The sequence below is a fragment of the Meriones unguiculatus genome, chromosome 10 (genome assembly GCF_030254825.1).
Source record: "Meriones unguiculatus strain TT.TT164.6M chromosome 10, Bangor_MerUng_6.1, whole genome shotgun sequence".
In the NCBI taxonomy this organism is placed as follows: Eukaryota; Metazoa; Chordata; class Mammalia; order Rodentia; family Muridae; genus Meriones; species Meriones unguiculatus.
Window position 1 is genome coordinate 15,169,809 of NC_083358.1, and position 15,102 is coordinate 15,184,910.

The 15,102-nt window shown below is 38.8% G+C and overlaps 1 protein-coding gene across 3 annotated transcripts in view; it reads right to left on the reverse strand.

The window, feature by feature from the left end:
• Positions 1 to 245: 245 nt before the first annotated feature.
• The window catches only part of Cntnap4 (contactin associated protein family member 4), a 291,138-nt gene continuing 276,281 nt past the window's right edge, over positions 246 to 15,102 (reverse strand). Inside the window, exons 22-24 of one of the 3 annotated variants that reach the window (XM_060391927.1) lie at positions 7,609 to 7,827; positions 7,218 to 7,289; positions 246 to 2,607 (exon numbers count right to left, since the gene is read on the reverse strand). In XM_060391927.1, coding sequence (XP_060247910.1) covers positions 2,414 to 2,607; positions 7,218 to 7,289; positions 7,609 to 7,827 — 485 coding nt within the window. In that variant the 3' untranslated portion in view covers positions 246 to 2,413. The remainder of the gene's footprint in view (positions 2,608 to 7,217; positions 7,290 to 7,608; positions 7,828 to 15,102) is intronic. The other 2 variants (XM_060391929.1, XM_060391928.1) reach the window with 2 other exon arrangements.

The window sequence follows — 15,102 nt, forward strand, 5'->3', positions numbered from 1 at the left end:
TAAAATCTACATATTAAGCCCACAAAAAAAAAATGCGCACACACACAGGTACACACATCTACAATCACACACATACACTTATACATTCACATAAGAGTAAGTGTAGTTAAAAGTTTTAAAGAAAAAAATTACCTGATAGTTCACAAGAATCATAGAAATCTGTTCACCACATATATTCATACATACATCAGAAAATAAGGCATATATATACACACACACACTTTTGCTGTCTTAAGAAAAAGAAATCCCACATAATTCCCTAATTTAAAACTTTTATACAAGATCTCAAAGTATATTCTGCATTTCATTTCAAAAATGCATTTTATTAAGGAAAGAGGAAGAAATTCGTTACAAACCAGGAAATCCAAACCATGGCATATAAGGTACCAATGCAATCTGATGCCATCCTATCGCATTCTCTTGCAGTGCAGACCCCAGAGGGCATTGCCACCTCACCATCTATAAAGCTGACCACATTTCAACTACTGGTAAGGCGGGCACTGCTAGTAAATTAAAAGCATACCTTTAAAAGATTCAGAGCCGAGATAATGGTTGTACACTTTACTCAAATGATATAAATTCTGTGTTAAATGCATCTCTTATCACCACACGTGTCTGTCTGTCTTCTCTCTCTATCTCTTTCTCTCTCTCTCTGTGTGTGTACATATGCACACACATAAAGATGCTGTTTACCAATATAGGTCGTTCATCAATTCACATTCCTTAAGATTTAGACAAGTATTTACAGAAACATTAATATGGAGCTTGTGCTTTGGGAAATGACAAGCAGATTTTTTCCAAGAGTCCACAAGGAAAATACGGAAAATAAGATGCTAATGATATTGAATTCATATATTTCCAAGTTTTATATAAAAATCTAAGGAATTGTATTTTTTTTTTTTACTTTGGAGGCACCTGAAGGTATGGACATGGACTGCAAAGTGCTTTCATTATTTAATTGGCTTATGGATTTCAAAGATAATTCCATGCAATTATCTTGTTTACTTGGCCTTAAAGTTCATTGTTGTTAAAGTTTTATAAAGTTAGGAATGATGCTTCTACCTCCCACTGTATACATAGGCTCTAACCACCATGAACTAGTGAGTATGTCAGAGTGATTCCGGTTCATTTTCGCGGTCCTAATCATCCTACATGACAGATCACTAGAATGACCTCTTGAGCTTGAGTCTGAAAAGAGCATAAACATTTATTACCTTATCTATTGGTTGAAAAGTAGGGGGTGTGTTAAACTCAGATTACAAGGTACATATATTGGGAGTTAGTGCACAGCAAAATTCATGCCAGTGGCATAACTCTGTATTAGAATGAAGGGTGGGGCTCTACCCTCGATGTTATCTCCTTCTTCTCTAACATACAAGATGATAGTCCATGGAACATCCTCATGGGAGATCAAAGAAAATTTGGTAATTACCTTTAGAAAAACATAAACCTAAGAAACTACTGCCCTTAGGTTTGGGGGATAGTCTCATAAGTCTATTTGAGGTAATAGAATTGCAATTAAATATATATATATATGTGTGTGTATATATATACACACACACATATATATATATATTGCTGTGTTAGGAATTGTTTTGTGACTAGTTTAATGGAAAACATTGTACACACTTTGGAAAATTACAATTGCTCAGGGTCTTCGCCAGTTATCATCAAACACTGATAAGAAACTCTTTGTAGAGGCGTGACATCACATACTGACAACCACTGTGCTTTCTGAGTCTTTTTATATAGGAATTGCATGTTCAGAGTTAAAAGTCAGACACTCAAAACAAAATGCATTAAAAAGTATCAGAAAAGAGTCTAATAGAAAAAGAGCAATACAAACAAGCCAAAGACAAGAAAACATTTTTTCAGACTATAGATGTATTGAATGTAATACAGAGAAAGGCAAAGGGGCTTAATGTATAGACTTTTGGCCACTGAAGATGCGAACACCAGCCAAACAGGATCTCAGAAGCATTTCCAGGCTCATGAACAACACCATGTGAAGACAAAAGCAAACAGGACATATGGTCTCAAGTAAAGCAAGGCCATTATAGTCCAATTTTGAGTTCTTACCTCTAACAAAACTTATGTTTTACAGAGTGAAGATAAGAGCTACAGTTTCCACATTTAAAAACCATAGTTGTGAAGCAAGTTAAACTTGGCTTTGATCATGTGCAGAAGTTGGAAGGGGACACCAATAGCTAGCTCCTTTCTTAAATAGAATGATGGCTTGGAGGAGCACATCACTGGAGGAGGCTGCTTGGAGCCATCCTGAGCCTGGACATGGCAAGATGGCTGTGCTGCAGATCCATCGCCTGTATGGTCAGGGTTAGAGCAGTTCTTGTCCACTGAGAGCCCCTGGCTATTAAAATGAACTCATTCTTGCAAGTTAGAGAATTGCTGCCAATCAAAAGAAGTACTCCTTTGGATTTTCACCAACTGCATTCTGGATATGAAGCTCGCTTTTCAAAACAGCCTCGGCACTGTCTACATTCTCTGACCTTTTTGCCTCATTTCTTTTGTATAACCTTTTCTGTTGATAAATGCGAACAGCTATGGCAGAGACGCAAAGCAAGATAAAGATCACAACAGCTATCAGACCTAGAGAAGAGAAGAAAAAAGAGATACCCAGTCAAAACTTTGGTCAGAATAGACACTGTGTCAACTTTATTGCTTAATTAGTCCAGGGAATATTATTTTCCAATGAAGTCCACTCTTGACACGATATAAATTAGAAACAAACAAACAAAAAACAAACTTCTCACCTTTCTTATTTAAGCAGTATCATAATAGATTAAGTTTATTTAGGGATTTCATCAACTTTGTGGGGTCCCTTCCATTTATCCTGAATGTGCATTAAGTTGGATCTGCTTCATGTATTCCTTTCATCAGGAAACATTACTTACATATTTTTATGACCAAGTGTTGTTTCATAATAAAACATAAAGACATCTTAATTATTTTTTAAATTATAGATAAGCATAATGCAATAAAAGGATTATGTTTTGTGATTAACTATATACCAATGTCAATGGAGTTGATTTTCAATCAACCGTTGAAGGGGAGTGTGTTATGTACACAAGTAGAGCTAATAAAATGTGGATATCAGTATGTAATTATGCTAAAAATTCTTTCTTTCTGTATGAGGCATATTGGGTTCTGGAACTTTGGGTTCTATGTAAATGTTTCAAGGATTACAAGTCTTAGTTGTACCCACGGGTATCAATTCTAGAGTGACATGAGATTCTTGATGTGGAATGTGAACCCCAGATAGTCTTCAGGACACACTAGGATGGGGATCCATATGGCACAATTAAGTATTCTATCACAGTTCTAAGATGCCTTTTTATGGTGTTCAATTTTTCACCAATGGTATATGATGAAGGTAGGAAAAATCCAGTGGTTAACACAAATGAAGACCAGCATACCAAAATGTAGTACTAGCCATTGAATTTATGGAGTGGAAGACATTGCACTGTCGGGCAAAAGCCAAGCTCATTTAAGGGTGTCCTCAATGAAACAGTAAAAACCATTTATTTTATTAAGTTTCGACCCCTGACTACAAGTCTTCCTGATGGGCTGTGTAAGATTTACTAAGCAGAGTCTTAATGGCCAAACGATAATATTGCTGATGATAAGACAATTTTTTTGCCGATGTAAGACTTACCCGAGAAAGTTAGTAATGAATCTAATATGCATTTGGTAATTTTACCCGTGTATGGCTACTTAATCACATCAATAACCAATTTTAATCAGGGTATTCATGTGTTGTTATATATTTTGTCTCTCATCCCTGTAAAACAATTAATTGAGTTGCTATAGTTAGTTCAATCATCTTATTATAAAATTTCTAGCTCAAAGAAAAGGATTCTGACTAATTACAATGTGAAAATGATATAATATGTTAAAGAAAGTGTCACTGCAGTTATAAAATGGATGGCACCCTCACATTGGTCTAGAAGAGACATCCAGATGTAGTGCAGCAGAGATAGTCTCTGACTTTTTCTGTAAGTATGTGATTCATTGCTTTCAATTTGGGGCAGGTTTAATGCTTTTTTGTGGTGAAGGAAAAACCCTTGAAATCACTAGGTGCCTGTCTCTCAAACAAGCAATTTAATATATTGATAATAAATAAAATAAACAACTATGTTTTATGTTGTTGTACCCAAAGCACCATGAGAGTGTACTCTCAGGAGAAGCATATACAGTTTTTTTTTTTTTCCTTTCTGAATTTGCATCCTCACAGTCTGTCCGGAAACACTTCATGTCTGTATCATCGTGTTAAAATATTTCACTAAGTGTATCCTCCTCTTTCATACTCCTCACTTTGTTTATAAACAAAGAGGATGGTTACCTACAGCTGAGAACACAATAGGATTATCTACTCTGGAAAATGTCTGAATGCATCAACTGTGGTTACACACTGGGTTTAATTTATGACTGGCACAACAGGATAAAATTCTACCTCTGTACAACCAGGCAAAGCACCACAGTGAAGGACCCTATGCTGTGAATGAGCAGTCAAATTGCACATGTTTGGCACGAGACCTTTGGAGCTTACATGGCCATTCCCAGCTGTTCTGATACCAAAACTTGGTCCCCAGAGATCAAAGCTAGATGGCACACTGGTTTCAGGGACCTGGTGAGCCTTGAGGAACAAACCTGCCTTGTGCTTTCTCTCTCTGTGTCTCTGTCTCTCTCTGCCCTGTGTGTGTGTGAGCTAGACAAGAAGAGCACTGACTGTGACAATTTGTCTGACGAGGAATCCTACTTTAAAATGTTGAGCTCATTACACATCTTGGAACTTTAAGTAGGGTTTTACTGTCAACCGTGTTTTTCTTAGATTATTCTGATAACTAGCTAAATTCAAGATTAAACTAATCACTCAAAAAAAAGGTTGTTTTGTTTATCAGGAAATTAAATGAGAATTGTATTTCATGTATCTTTAACTTACAGATATTTAATTTAAGGGGATAGCAGAAACATCAGTAAGAGAAACTGTGGCCATTATTATTTACTATCTAAAAAAGGGGTCTAGCTGCTAGACAGAGTTCACATATAGATGACAGACAGCAAACTATTCACACATAGACGCTCTTCATTCCCCCCCCCCCACTAAAAGGCATGGTGGTATGCGCCTTTAATCTCAGCACTCCAGGAGCAGAGGCCGGTGGAACTCTGTGAGTCTGAAGCCAGCTTGGTCTAAAAAGAGAGTTCCAGGACAGCCAGGACTGTTACACAGTGAAACGCTGTCTTCAAACAAAGAAACAAACCAAAAAACAAAGTAAAGAAAAAATCTTAAAAGGCAGGGGGCTAGAAAGATGTCCCGGTTGTTAAGAGCATGTACTAGTCTTACAGAGGACTGAAGTTCACTTGTATTTGCCTGTACTGAGCTTCCAGGGTTCCAATGCCCTCTTCTGACCTCTGTCTTAGTTAGATTTCTACTCTTGTGATAAAACACCATGACCAAGTGCAAAATGGAGAGAAATGGATTATTTCAATCTTACAAGCTCAAATTACATCAATGAGGGAAGTCAGGGCAGGAATTCAAGGCAGGAACTTGGAGGCAGGAGCTGGTGCAGAGGCCATGGACTAGCGCTGTTTCCCAGCTCCTCCTGGCTTGCTCAGCCTGTCTTTTATGTAACTCAGGACCACCTGCCAATGGGTGGCAGTGTGTCCTGTGGAATGGACCCACCTGCATCAATCATCAGCCAAGATAATGCACGACAGATTTACCTACAGACGAATCTTATGAAGGCATTTTCTTACTTAAGATTTCCTCTTCCTAAATATGGCTCGGTTTGTGTGAAGTTGAAAACAAAACCAACCAACACAGGCAACTTCATGGTACACACACACACACACACGAACTTAAAAATAAAATTAAAATGTTTAAAACACATTAGTAAATGGATCAAGTGTGACGTCCACATAAAACCTTCTTAAGTATGTGAATAATCACATTATCTGGATAGAAGGCTAAATAGTTATTTATTTTATGCATCCATATGATATTCAGAGTGCACAGAAATGTTAAGGCACTTAACATTTCGGTGCTCTGATTAATAGCCTCTGATGAGCGTTAATCAGGAAGAAAAAAAAAGCTTTAGTTCTGTGTTTGGTTTTCAATAACATATACCTCCAAGAAGATGCTGTCACATTAAAGATATTTTTAAAATATTTTGTGTGAATTCCACAACTTTAAATTACTATGAACCACTTTCAACCTATTAGCCTAGGACTTAATAAGAACTGAAAGTATAAAATTCCTTTGTAGGGACATCCGAACGACGAACTACCTACTTTAGTAAGCATTAATAAAACACAAAACGCACTTCTAGTGTTAATCTCAAGGTTTTTCTTCCTTCATGTGAGCCCCTGAAGAAACAATGATATGTCTAAGAAAATAAACGCATGCCGTAGTCCCTATGGCTTGCAGACAGCCATCTTTAGGCTAAATACTGTTCATGTTCGCAGCGCTTAGCAACTGATCTTATAGTACTTTGGTGAGATTATCCATATTTAGATGGAAAATTTCCAAGGAAGACTTGAATTCAGGAAGAGCCCATGAGAGCATCCCAGTAAAGAGTGTAAAACAGCTTTTTCTTTAAGCTCTTTCAGCCTGGAAAGATGTGCACATTTGTCAACATTCCATCCTGGGCGGGAGACTAGCCAAGAGGCCCAGCCCCTTCCTGGGAGCTTTTGGCAGTGCTGAGAGCAGGGGAGTTTCTTTCTTCAGTGGTGTAGCTGAAGTTGCCATGCCCTCTCACCTATACTTGTGCAGGTAATCTAATTAAACTCAAGGATAGTGGTTCACACAGAACAAACAGCATGAAAATAGGATTAGGACTTGCCATAAAGTAGAGGGGTTCAGTGGGAATGAACTGGGGTGAGGAAGAGAGTGAAATAGAGACTAAATATGATTAAAATACATTATATTCATGTATGAAATAACAAAGAATAAAAAGTAAACAAACAAACAAAAAAAAACAGCAAGAGTCATTGGATGGCAATTAAAATATATGAACCCTTCCCCTACATTCTCGGAATTGAACCGAAGACCTCATGCTTGTTAGTCAAGAGTGCTACCACTGAACTATAATCCTAGAGGTAAAAAATTATAGATTCTGTGTAGACTGTTTCTGAGGTGTATACTCAGTATTATTCATAATAAGACCCCATGAAAAAGTTCATTCATGCTTCCCAGTTACCTCCAATTACTGCAGAGTCACTTTTGATGGCATGAGTGAGAGGTTCTCTGTCGTCCATCGTTCCAGAGTGATCTACAGTTAGAGCAAGTAAAAGGACAGAGTGATACATTAAGCAATGGGAAGAAATCCTGAAGAATTCAACAGTTTTAAACCAGAACAAAATCACAGGGATGAACATGGGATCCCTGTAGTTCCCAATTTTAACTAGCTCAACTGCAAATGAATAAGAAATCAAGATTCCGTGGTAAAAGCACTGATGAAGAAGAGATCTGAAGATTCAACCAAAGCCATCCCCAGAAGCCATCTTGAAAACCACAACAAAGTTAGGAAGATTTCCAAACACTCTGGGCAAGTCAGTTTGCAACCGAGGAGGGAGAGAGCCTTCAGTCACCTGCAAACGAATGTGTCCTTTCCCGTGACGTAGCATCGGTGCCGGCAGGGGCGACACAGCTGGACTCAGTCACATGCCCAATCACGGTGACAGGGGCTGGGTGCCCAGGATGCAGAGCAGCCTTCAGAGGGGCGACATGGCTGAACTGCACTGCGGACAGGCAGCCTGTGTAGCCATGGGCTGCAGCCAGAGCCGTCTCCTGGTCGACATCACTGTGCTCTATGAAGACACAGGACAACGTAGTCAAGAGCGGCAAACATGAGGGACAGAGATGCAGGCGTGCAATAACTTGCCTCCGTGAACGCAATAGCGAGACATGCCCTCCTGCTAACTCTTCCTTCTGTCTTTATTGAGTGAATTAGGTTTGTTACATCTTCCTGTGAGTACTGTTGAGACTTCAGGGTTAATGAAGACATTCTGCAAGCATGGCTCATTAAGAACACTGTCCTCTCTACAGATGATTAAAACAGCCGTGAGAATGGATGAGGCTATGAACTAATGAGGGGTCACAAGATTTCGTGGGCTTTTTCTTCTTTCTTTGAGACAGGGTCTCATGTAGTCCAGGCTGTGCTCAAACTCCGTATGTTATCAAGGATGACCTTGGACTTCTGAATCTCCTGCCTCTACCTCTCAAGGGCTGGGGTTATAGGAGTGTACCACCAAGCCTAACTTTTTGCATTAATGAGGATCAAACCTAGGACTTTGTGCACGTGAGGTAACTATCCTTCCAACAGCTACATCTTAGCCATTAGCGTTTTAGGATAGATCACAGTATATTTATTGTGTTCAGTCAATACCAAGAAATGTGTCCTAGGCTTAGAGTTTAGTTCTGCTCAGCTTTTCACACTCAAGCCAAGAAAATAACAGAAGCTAGAGGGAAAATTGGCCTCTGACGCTCCCCTGTCAATTGTCCAACCTAAGAAGGTCCTCCAGCTAAAAGTTTTCTGATGCCTCATGATTCTATGCAAACATTCCAAGAGACTAGTACCAGCATGTTGTAGAAGCCAAACTCCACTGTATTAGAGTGTCTCCTTACTCATGCCCAGCACTGGGAACTTCTTATCTCATTGCTTTCTGTCTCAGTGATAACATTTTATAGAGATATAGGTGTGTGACCACCATTAGTATTAATTGCTCCTCCCATGCTAATAGTTCTGTTGTAAGAGATTAGTTCAAATGCCAGAATCTTAATTCATAACTTAATAGCTAAGAATATAACACAAATATCAGTTGTTTTATAAGAATTAAATGGAAACAAAGGGAGGTTATTATAAAACTTTTTCTTTGTTTCAGTATGGTATGGTTTGATTTGTTTTAATTTTTGAGGCAAAGTCTTATATAGAGAAAACCAGCTTCAAACTCACTAGCTGAGGGTAGCTTCAAACTCCTGCTACTCCAGCCCCAGTTTCCCAAGTAATAGGATCACAGACATATATCACACCCAGTTTTTAATGTAGCGTTTTAAATTGCAAAGATCACCATGCTATGATGTGTTCATCCATATAACAGGGCCATAAACTGCACCATCAACTTCCCTTACAAATGTGTGTGTAAAGACGTGCATTTTTCTTTCTAGAGTATAATAGGCAATACATGCATATTTATAGAGTGCATATGTGTGTTAAGAGATTTTAGTATTACTATTTAAATTTCATGGTAGCCACAGGAAAATCTTATTGCTGCCACACAGATTTAACGGATGGGCTCAGAATTGCTATTAACAAGTTGTCTGTGGCTACAATGTTGGAGACAATATATTCTGGACCCCAGACCTATTGGGCCCCCAAATAAATCAAAACCTCTTTTTGCTCACAAATCACTTTATGGTTCAGTCTTTTCTTAACTGTACTCATATCTCCGGCAATGTCTTTTGTTGTTGTTGCTTTGGGGTATATCTGAGCTCAAGCATTATTTCTTTAAGTAACTCTCAGCATCTCAATTCTAAGCCTGTCATTTCTGGTAATAGCTAAGTTTCTGAAGAACATTTTCTTTTGGCTCCATTTTCATTCCTATTTTCTATCTAATGATAAGAAATAACATTGATGAAAGGGTTTCCTATTATGAGACTTATTCTCTATAAAAAGAATCCTGGAGATTAGGGACATGGCATCGCTTTTTGGTTATGGCCTTTAATCATTTCCAGAAGAGTTCATCATCTCATTCTTAATTAGCCATACTTAAAAATCCTCTGTTCATTAACCTGAGAGACCTTAGCAGCAGCGGTGGAAAGGCTCAACAAATCTAACTCTCTGAATAAGGATGGAATCCAGCTACTACACGGGCACTGCTCTGGCGGCGACAGTCTCAGATGGCAGGCATCTGGGCCCAAATACTCTGCCTCAGGAGGCTGTGACCCAATTCCCTGGCTCTCCTCCTGAAGTATGGATAACACTGAGTATTTATCGCTATGTGGCTCACACAGGAGATCATGAGCTTATATATATATAGATACATATACACATTGCTGATCCTTGTGATGGTTTGTCAACTCGACACAACTTAAGAGTCATCTGTGAAGAGAGTCTCAAGGAGGCATTTTCTAGATCACGTGAATCTAGGCACTTGACCGTGGAGGATTCTTTTAAGTAAGATAATCGATGTGGGGAGACACAGCCTACCATGGGTAGCACCATTTACTAGGTGTGTTCAGTGATCTGTGTAAGAGTGGAGAGATCGTGATGATCACAGGCAGGCAGGCAACTAAGCATGTGTGCACCTATTGTATCTCTGCTCTTGACTGTGGATGCAATGTGCCCAGCTGGTTCGTGATCTTGCCTTGACTCCTCCATGGTTGAAATTGAACGCTGAAAGGAATCTCTTTCAGCCCTCAGCACATGATGTCAGGTTGTCTCACCCCACCGAATCAAAACTCCTTCTGTCTCTCATGCCAGTCACCCTGACAAATGTACGATGTGTGGGTTCCACATCCAGACGTTTGAGCAAACATAAACCCCAAATATCCTTTAAAAATGTTATCCAATACCAAATGGTCAACCTGAAAACATGTGTGCACCTAAAATACAGACTAAGCAGATTATACTTATATACATGTATGCACACTACAGCAATTAGGAAAAGAAAGGCCAGGAATTCGAAAAAGAGCTAGGATGGGTATACGGGAGATTCTGGAGGGAGTGAAGGGAAGGATGGCGTGTAATTATATGGGGAGGGGGCCACAGCTGGGATACAAAGTGAATAAACTGTAATTAATAAAAATTAAAAAATTAAAAGAAGTTTGAAATGTTATAAAAGAAAGTCATTTAAAGTATTCACTAGTGAGGAATCCCAACTTTTACACATTAGGTTCTAAAGGATGACATAATTATGTTTCAAATTATATGTATATATATATTTTTAATATAAAAGTCATTCTTTCACTAGAAAAAAATTCTGTGCTGAGTATGACACACATTTTTCTTGACTTTGTTCACTAAACAACAGAATATAATGACTAATTATACAGTGTTTCCTTTATGTTAGACATTACGAATGATACGTGTGAGACATACACAGGCTACATGTCAATGCCCTCACACTCTATAAGAACCACTGGACCACCTGCAGATTTTGATGTGCACTGAATTCCAGGAAGGAGTTGCCCATGTTTAGAGGAACAACTGTAAGTTCAGACCTACAGATATTTTTTAGAAAATGACACCACTTTTATTTTAGGAATGTCTTATAACTTTGATACTTTTCAAAAATGCCATGTATGTTAATAGCAATACCTTTCATGTTTTCTGCAATGTTCACATGTTGAATAAAAGTTCTGGAGGCTTTTTAAATATTCCTAAATTTTGAGCCAAAAAAAGAAAAAGAAAAATATAGCCAAGATTTATTCCCCTAGTGAAAAATGGCTTCTATGAGGTGCAGTCTGAAAACTTGAAGTTTACAAAGTGTAAACATTTTTTATCTGTGAAACTGCTGTACAAAATCTTACACCTCCCAAGCTTAAAATGGGTGGTTAATGCATTATGCTTTATTGTTTTCAGAGCTAAGAAGGCTGAAAGAAGTCCCCGGCTGTTCAGTCACCTTTCATTCTAGAGGACAGACAGCAAACATGGAACTAGAAACCAGTGATGCTTCTACACAGGAAGGAACTGGACACTGCACTGAAGGTATGCGGAATACGGGTTGGTCTGGATGGAATCGGTTGCTCTTTGGGTTCACTGTAAAGATTACTCTTTCTGTGGGGCTGCTTTCCCTCTACTGTGTGGAGATCACGGCTCCACCTTCTGTCTCTATTACTTCTTTTCAGTGCATCTGATATTCTTGTGGTTCTATCTTTTGATTTCCATGAATTGTTTTTTTTTTTCAACATTCTGCAGAGAAAATAGTAAATCAGTAAACTCTTTTTGAAAAAAAAAAAGACTTATTTTTTTATTAAGTGTAGGTGTGTGTGTCTGCCTGTGGCTATGTAAACATAACTGCAAATGCTCAAGGAGAAGAGAGACATCATATTCCCTGGATATAGTGGTACAGGCTGTGAGCTGCCTGGTATGGATGCTGGGGACTAAAGTCAGGTCTTCTGAGAGAGCAGCAACTGCTCTTAACCACTGAGCAACCTCTCAGACCTGGAGAACAAATTCTTTCAGTACACACAGTTTTTACTCAGCTTAAGCATTTTCAGATTTCACAGAATTGTTATTTGGACTCTGACCCTTTGATCACTCTGAGATGTCACATGTTTGGCTTGTATCTCCTCTGTATCTTCTACAAATCTATTTTACTTCATCATCTATTAGCCACAACTTATTTCCTTTCATTCACTTCATCTTCTTCTAGGAAATGAACTCAAGTGCCAATATGGACCATTCATTCCAATTTCATTTTCAGTTAGTTCTTCTAGCTGCTTGTTTTATTTTCCTTTGTTTCACTAGAATCTACTTAAATTACTCGTCCTGAGTTTTATCCATGTTGTCTGTCTTCTTAAATAGCTTAATTTATGTAGAGTATCTTGTTGGTTGTTTTGTTTCTCTGTTTTCCTTGATGTTGAATCCTTTTTAGTGATTAATTGTGACTGTCAGCTTGAGTGGATTGAGAGGAGCCTGGTAGATTAGTTAAAAACAACCTTGGGTGTATCCCTAAAGACATTTTTGAAAGCATTAACCAAAGGGAAAAGGGAAGAGATGCCCCTGAATGTGTCAAGCATAGAGCAAAAAGCCTATTGCGGAATTTCGCTTTCAGTCTGCTGGTTAGTGCTAGGTTACTTCCGGTCGAGAGCGTATGTCAGAAAGGAATCTGTCCCCTCAGCCTGTAGTGTTGTATAGGAATAAGCTGTCAGGGGAAATATCTCCTCACAAGATCAAAATAGAAATGTAACAAATACAAGCTCATTGGTAAACCAGGAAAACATGAAAACTGATGCGCTCTGCTGTTGATCTCTATGCATGTGGTCTAGGAGCCACAGTAAAGCCAACATTCCTCAGGATCCATAAGATCCAAACTCTCTATGTGAAATTGCTCCAGTATAGCATAACGATGCTTGACCCTGTAGACAGAGAATCCCAGGATTGCTTGCTCACTGGCACCCTCCAGACACAGACCTCCTATTCAATTAGACAATAACTGCTTATTTCAGGACCACTGGTGGGCGGCATAGCACTAGAACTGAGCGTGGACAGAAACTTCAAGGGACTCAGCATTCTTCTCTTCAGAATTCAGTCTAGTTGTGACACAAGAGGAATCGGGTAGACTGCAGTTTCTCAAGCAACCCAGGCCTGAGAAGAACCTCAGCATCCTCTAGGTGCTCAAACAAAGAACTGCTGTAACAATGTCAATGGGCAGAACATTTTCCCATTAGCTGACTCCAACCACTATCTGATGCCAACCCAGTGTGAAAGACTAGAAAAGTTAAGGCAAAGGAGAGAATTGATAACAAACCTCTCCGGCTCTTTTTCTGGTCATAAAAACCCTCAGGTGACTCAAGACTTTGGGGCAGTCTTACCTATGAAACAATAAGCCTTGATTGTCTATGCCAACAAAGGAAATAGCTTCTGCTTGTGGGAAGAAGAAATCATTTAACAAACAGCCTACAAGAAAAATTGAGTTCCAGGAAATTAGGATTTGATGGAGTGCCTTTCTATTACAGAGAAAGGAGTGTTTCTAGGAAGATATGGCAGTTGGTGTAAGAACAATGACAAGGAGTGCTTTAGAAAATTTCTCATAGCTCTCATAACATACCCCAAATTAAAAGTCTAAGAACTCAAATGAGAATAAATGCAAGTAGTTTATAATGTCTTCCATAGAAAAAGGGGCCAGCTTCAAATAGGATTTCAATAACTTTCATATGTAAGATAAAGATAAGGAAGGATTGCCAGAAAATGGCGTCATGAATCACAGGAGCAGCCAAGGCTAGAACAAGCAGATGCATTTGCTTGTGTGTGTGTGTGGTATGTGGTGTGTGTGTGTGTGTGTGTGTGTGTGTGTGTGTGAAATAAAAACAGGCATGGATATAAAAGCAAATGGCAAAGCAGCTGCCAAAAGCTATGTGAACAAAGGTACATTAACTCTCAAGGCACATGCAAACTTACTGCTCTCAGATTTAAAATCAACAGCAAATCATACAAAAGTTACTCGTAGGTAGTGTTCTCAAGAGCCTTAGTTCTCCTTCCTTTCGGAAGAGCCTGCCTCACTTTAAACATCATCAGACATAGATTTACAAAATCAGTGTCTTTAAGAAATCTAATTCTGGTTGGAGAGATGGCTCAGTGGTTAACAGCACTTGTTGCTTTAGCAGAAGACTGGAGTCCCAGCACCCATGTCAGCAGACAAACAGCTGCCTGAAGCTACATCTCCAGGGGATTTGACCTCCCCCCACCTTCTGGTCTTTGTGTACACGTGCACTAGCATGCACAAACCTATACATGTAGACACAGAATGAAACTAAAATAACATCTTTATCAAAAAAAATAAAGTCCACCTGTCCAAGAAAGTTTGAATAAACCTCTTTGGTTTTGCAAGAGGCTTTACCTAACATATCCTTAAGATGAACATTTCAGCTTACCTAACCGTTCCCTGGGGAAACTGAATAGTCATTCTTGTACCACATGGAACTTGCCTTTTTTTTTTTTTTTAAATAACCTGATCTAAATGTCACTGCATAAATCCAAATTTGTTTCTTGGATCTCCAGGCTCAGAAGAGATCAATGATTTTCATGGTGCAGTAAACATACTAAAATGACTGCTGAGTTGAGTGAAAAGAATCTGAAGGTTTTTAAAATCTCTTCTGACATGGAAAGAAACCCATGAGCAGGACTCAGAATTCCAACCATCAAGCATATCTGGGGTAGAAATGGTGAAGCCAGCACAGCCTAACAAGCACAGAGCCATGAACCAAGCATGTTTTCTGCAACCTGCCTTTCTACCAGCATCCTGAAGCACCAACAAATTACTGCTGCCAATTTTCTTATGTGAGTACAGATTTGACATAAAAAAAAAAAACAATGGCCAATTATAAACTTCATTCAGTTTTTGAATAGTGGTATTTTTTAG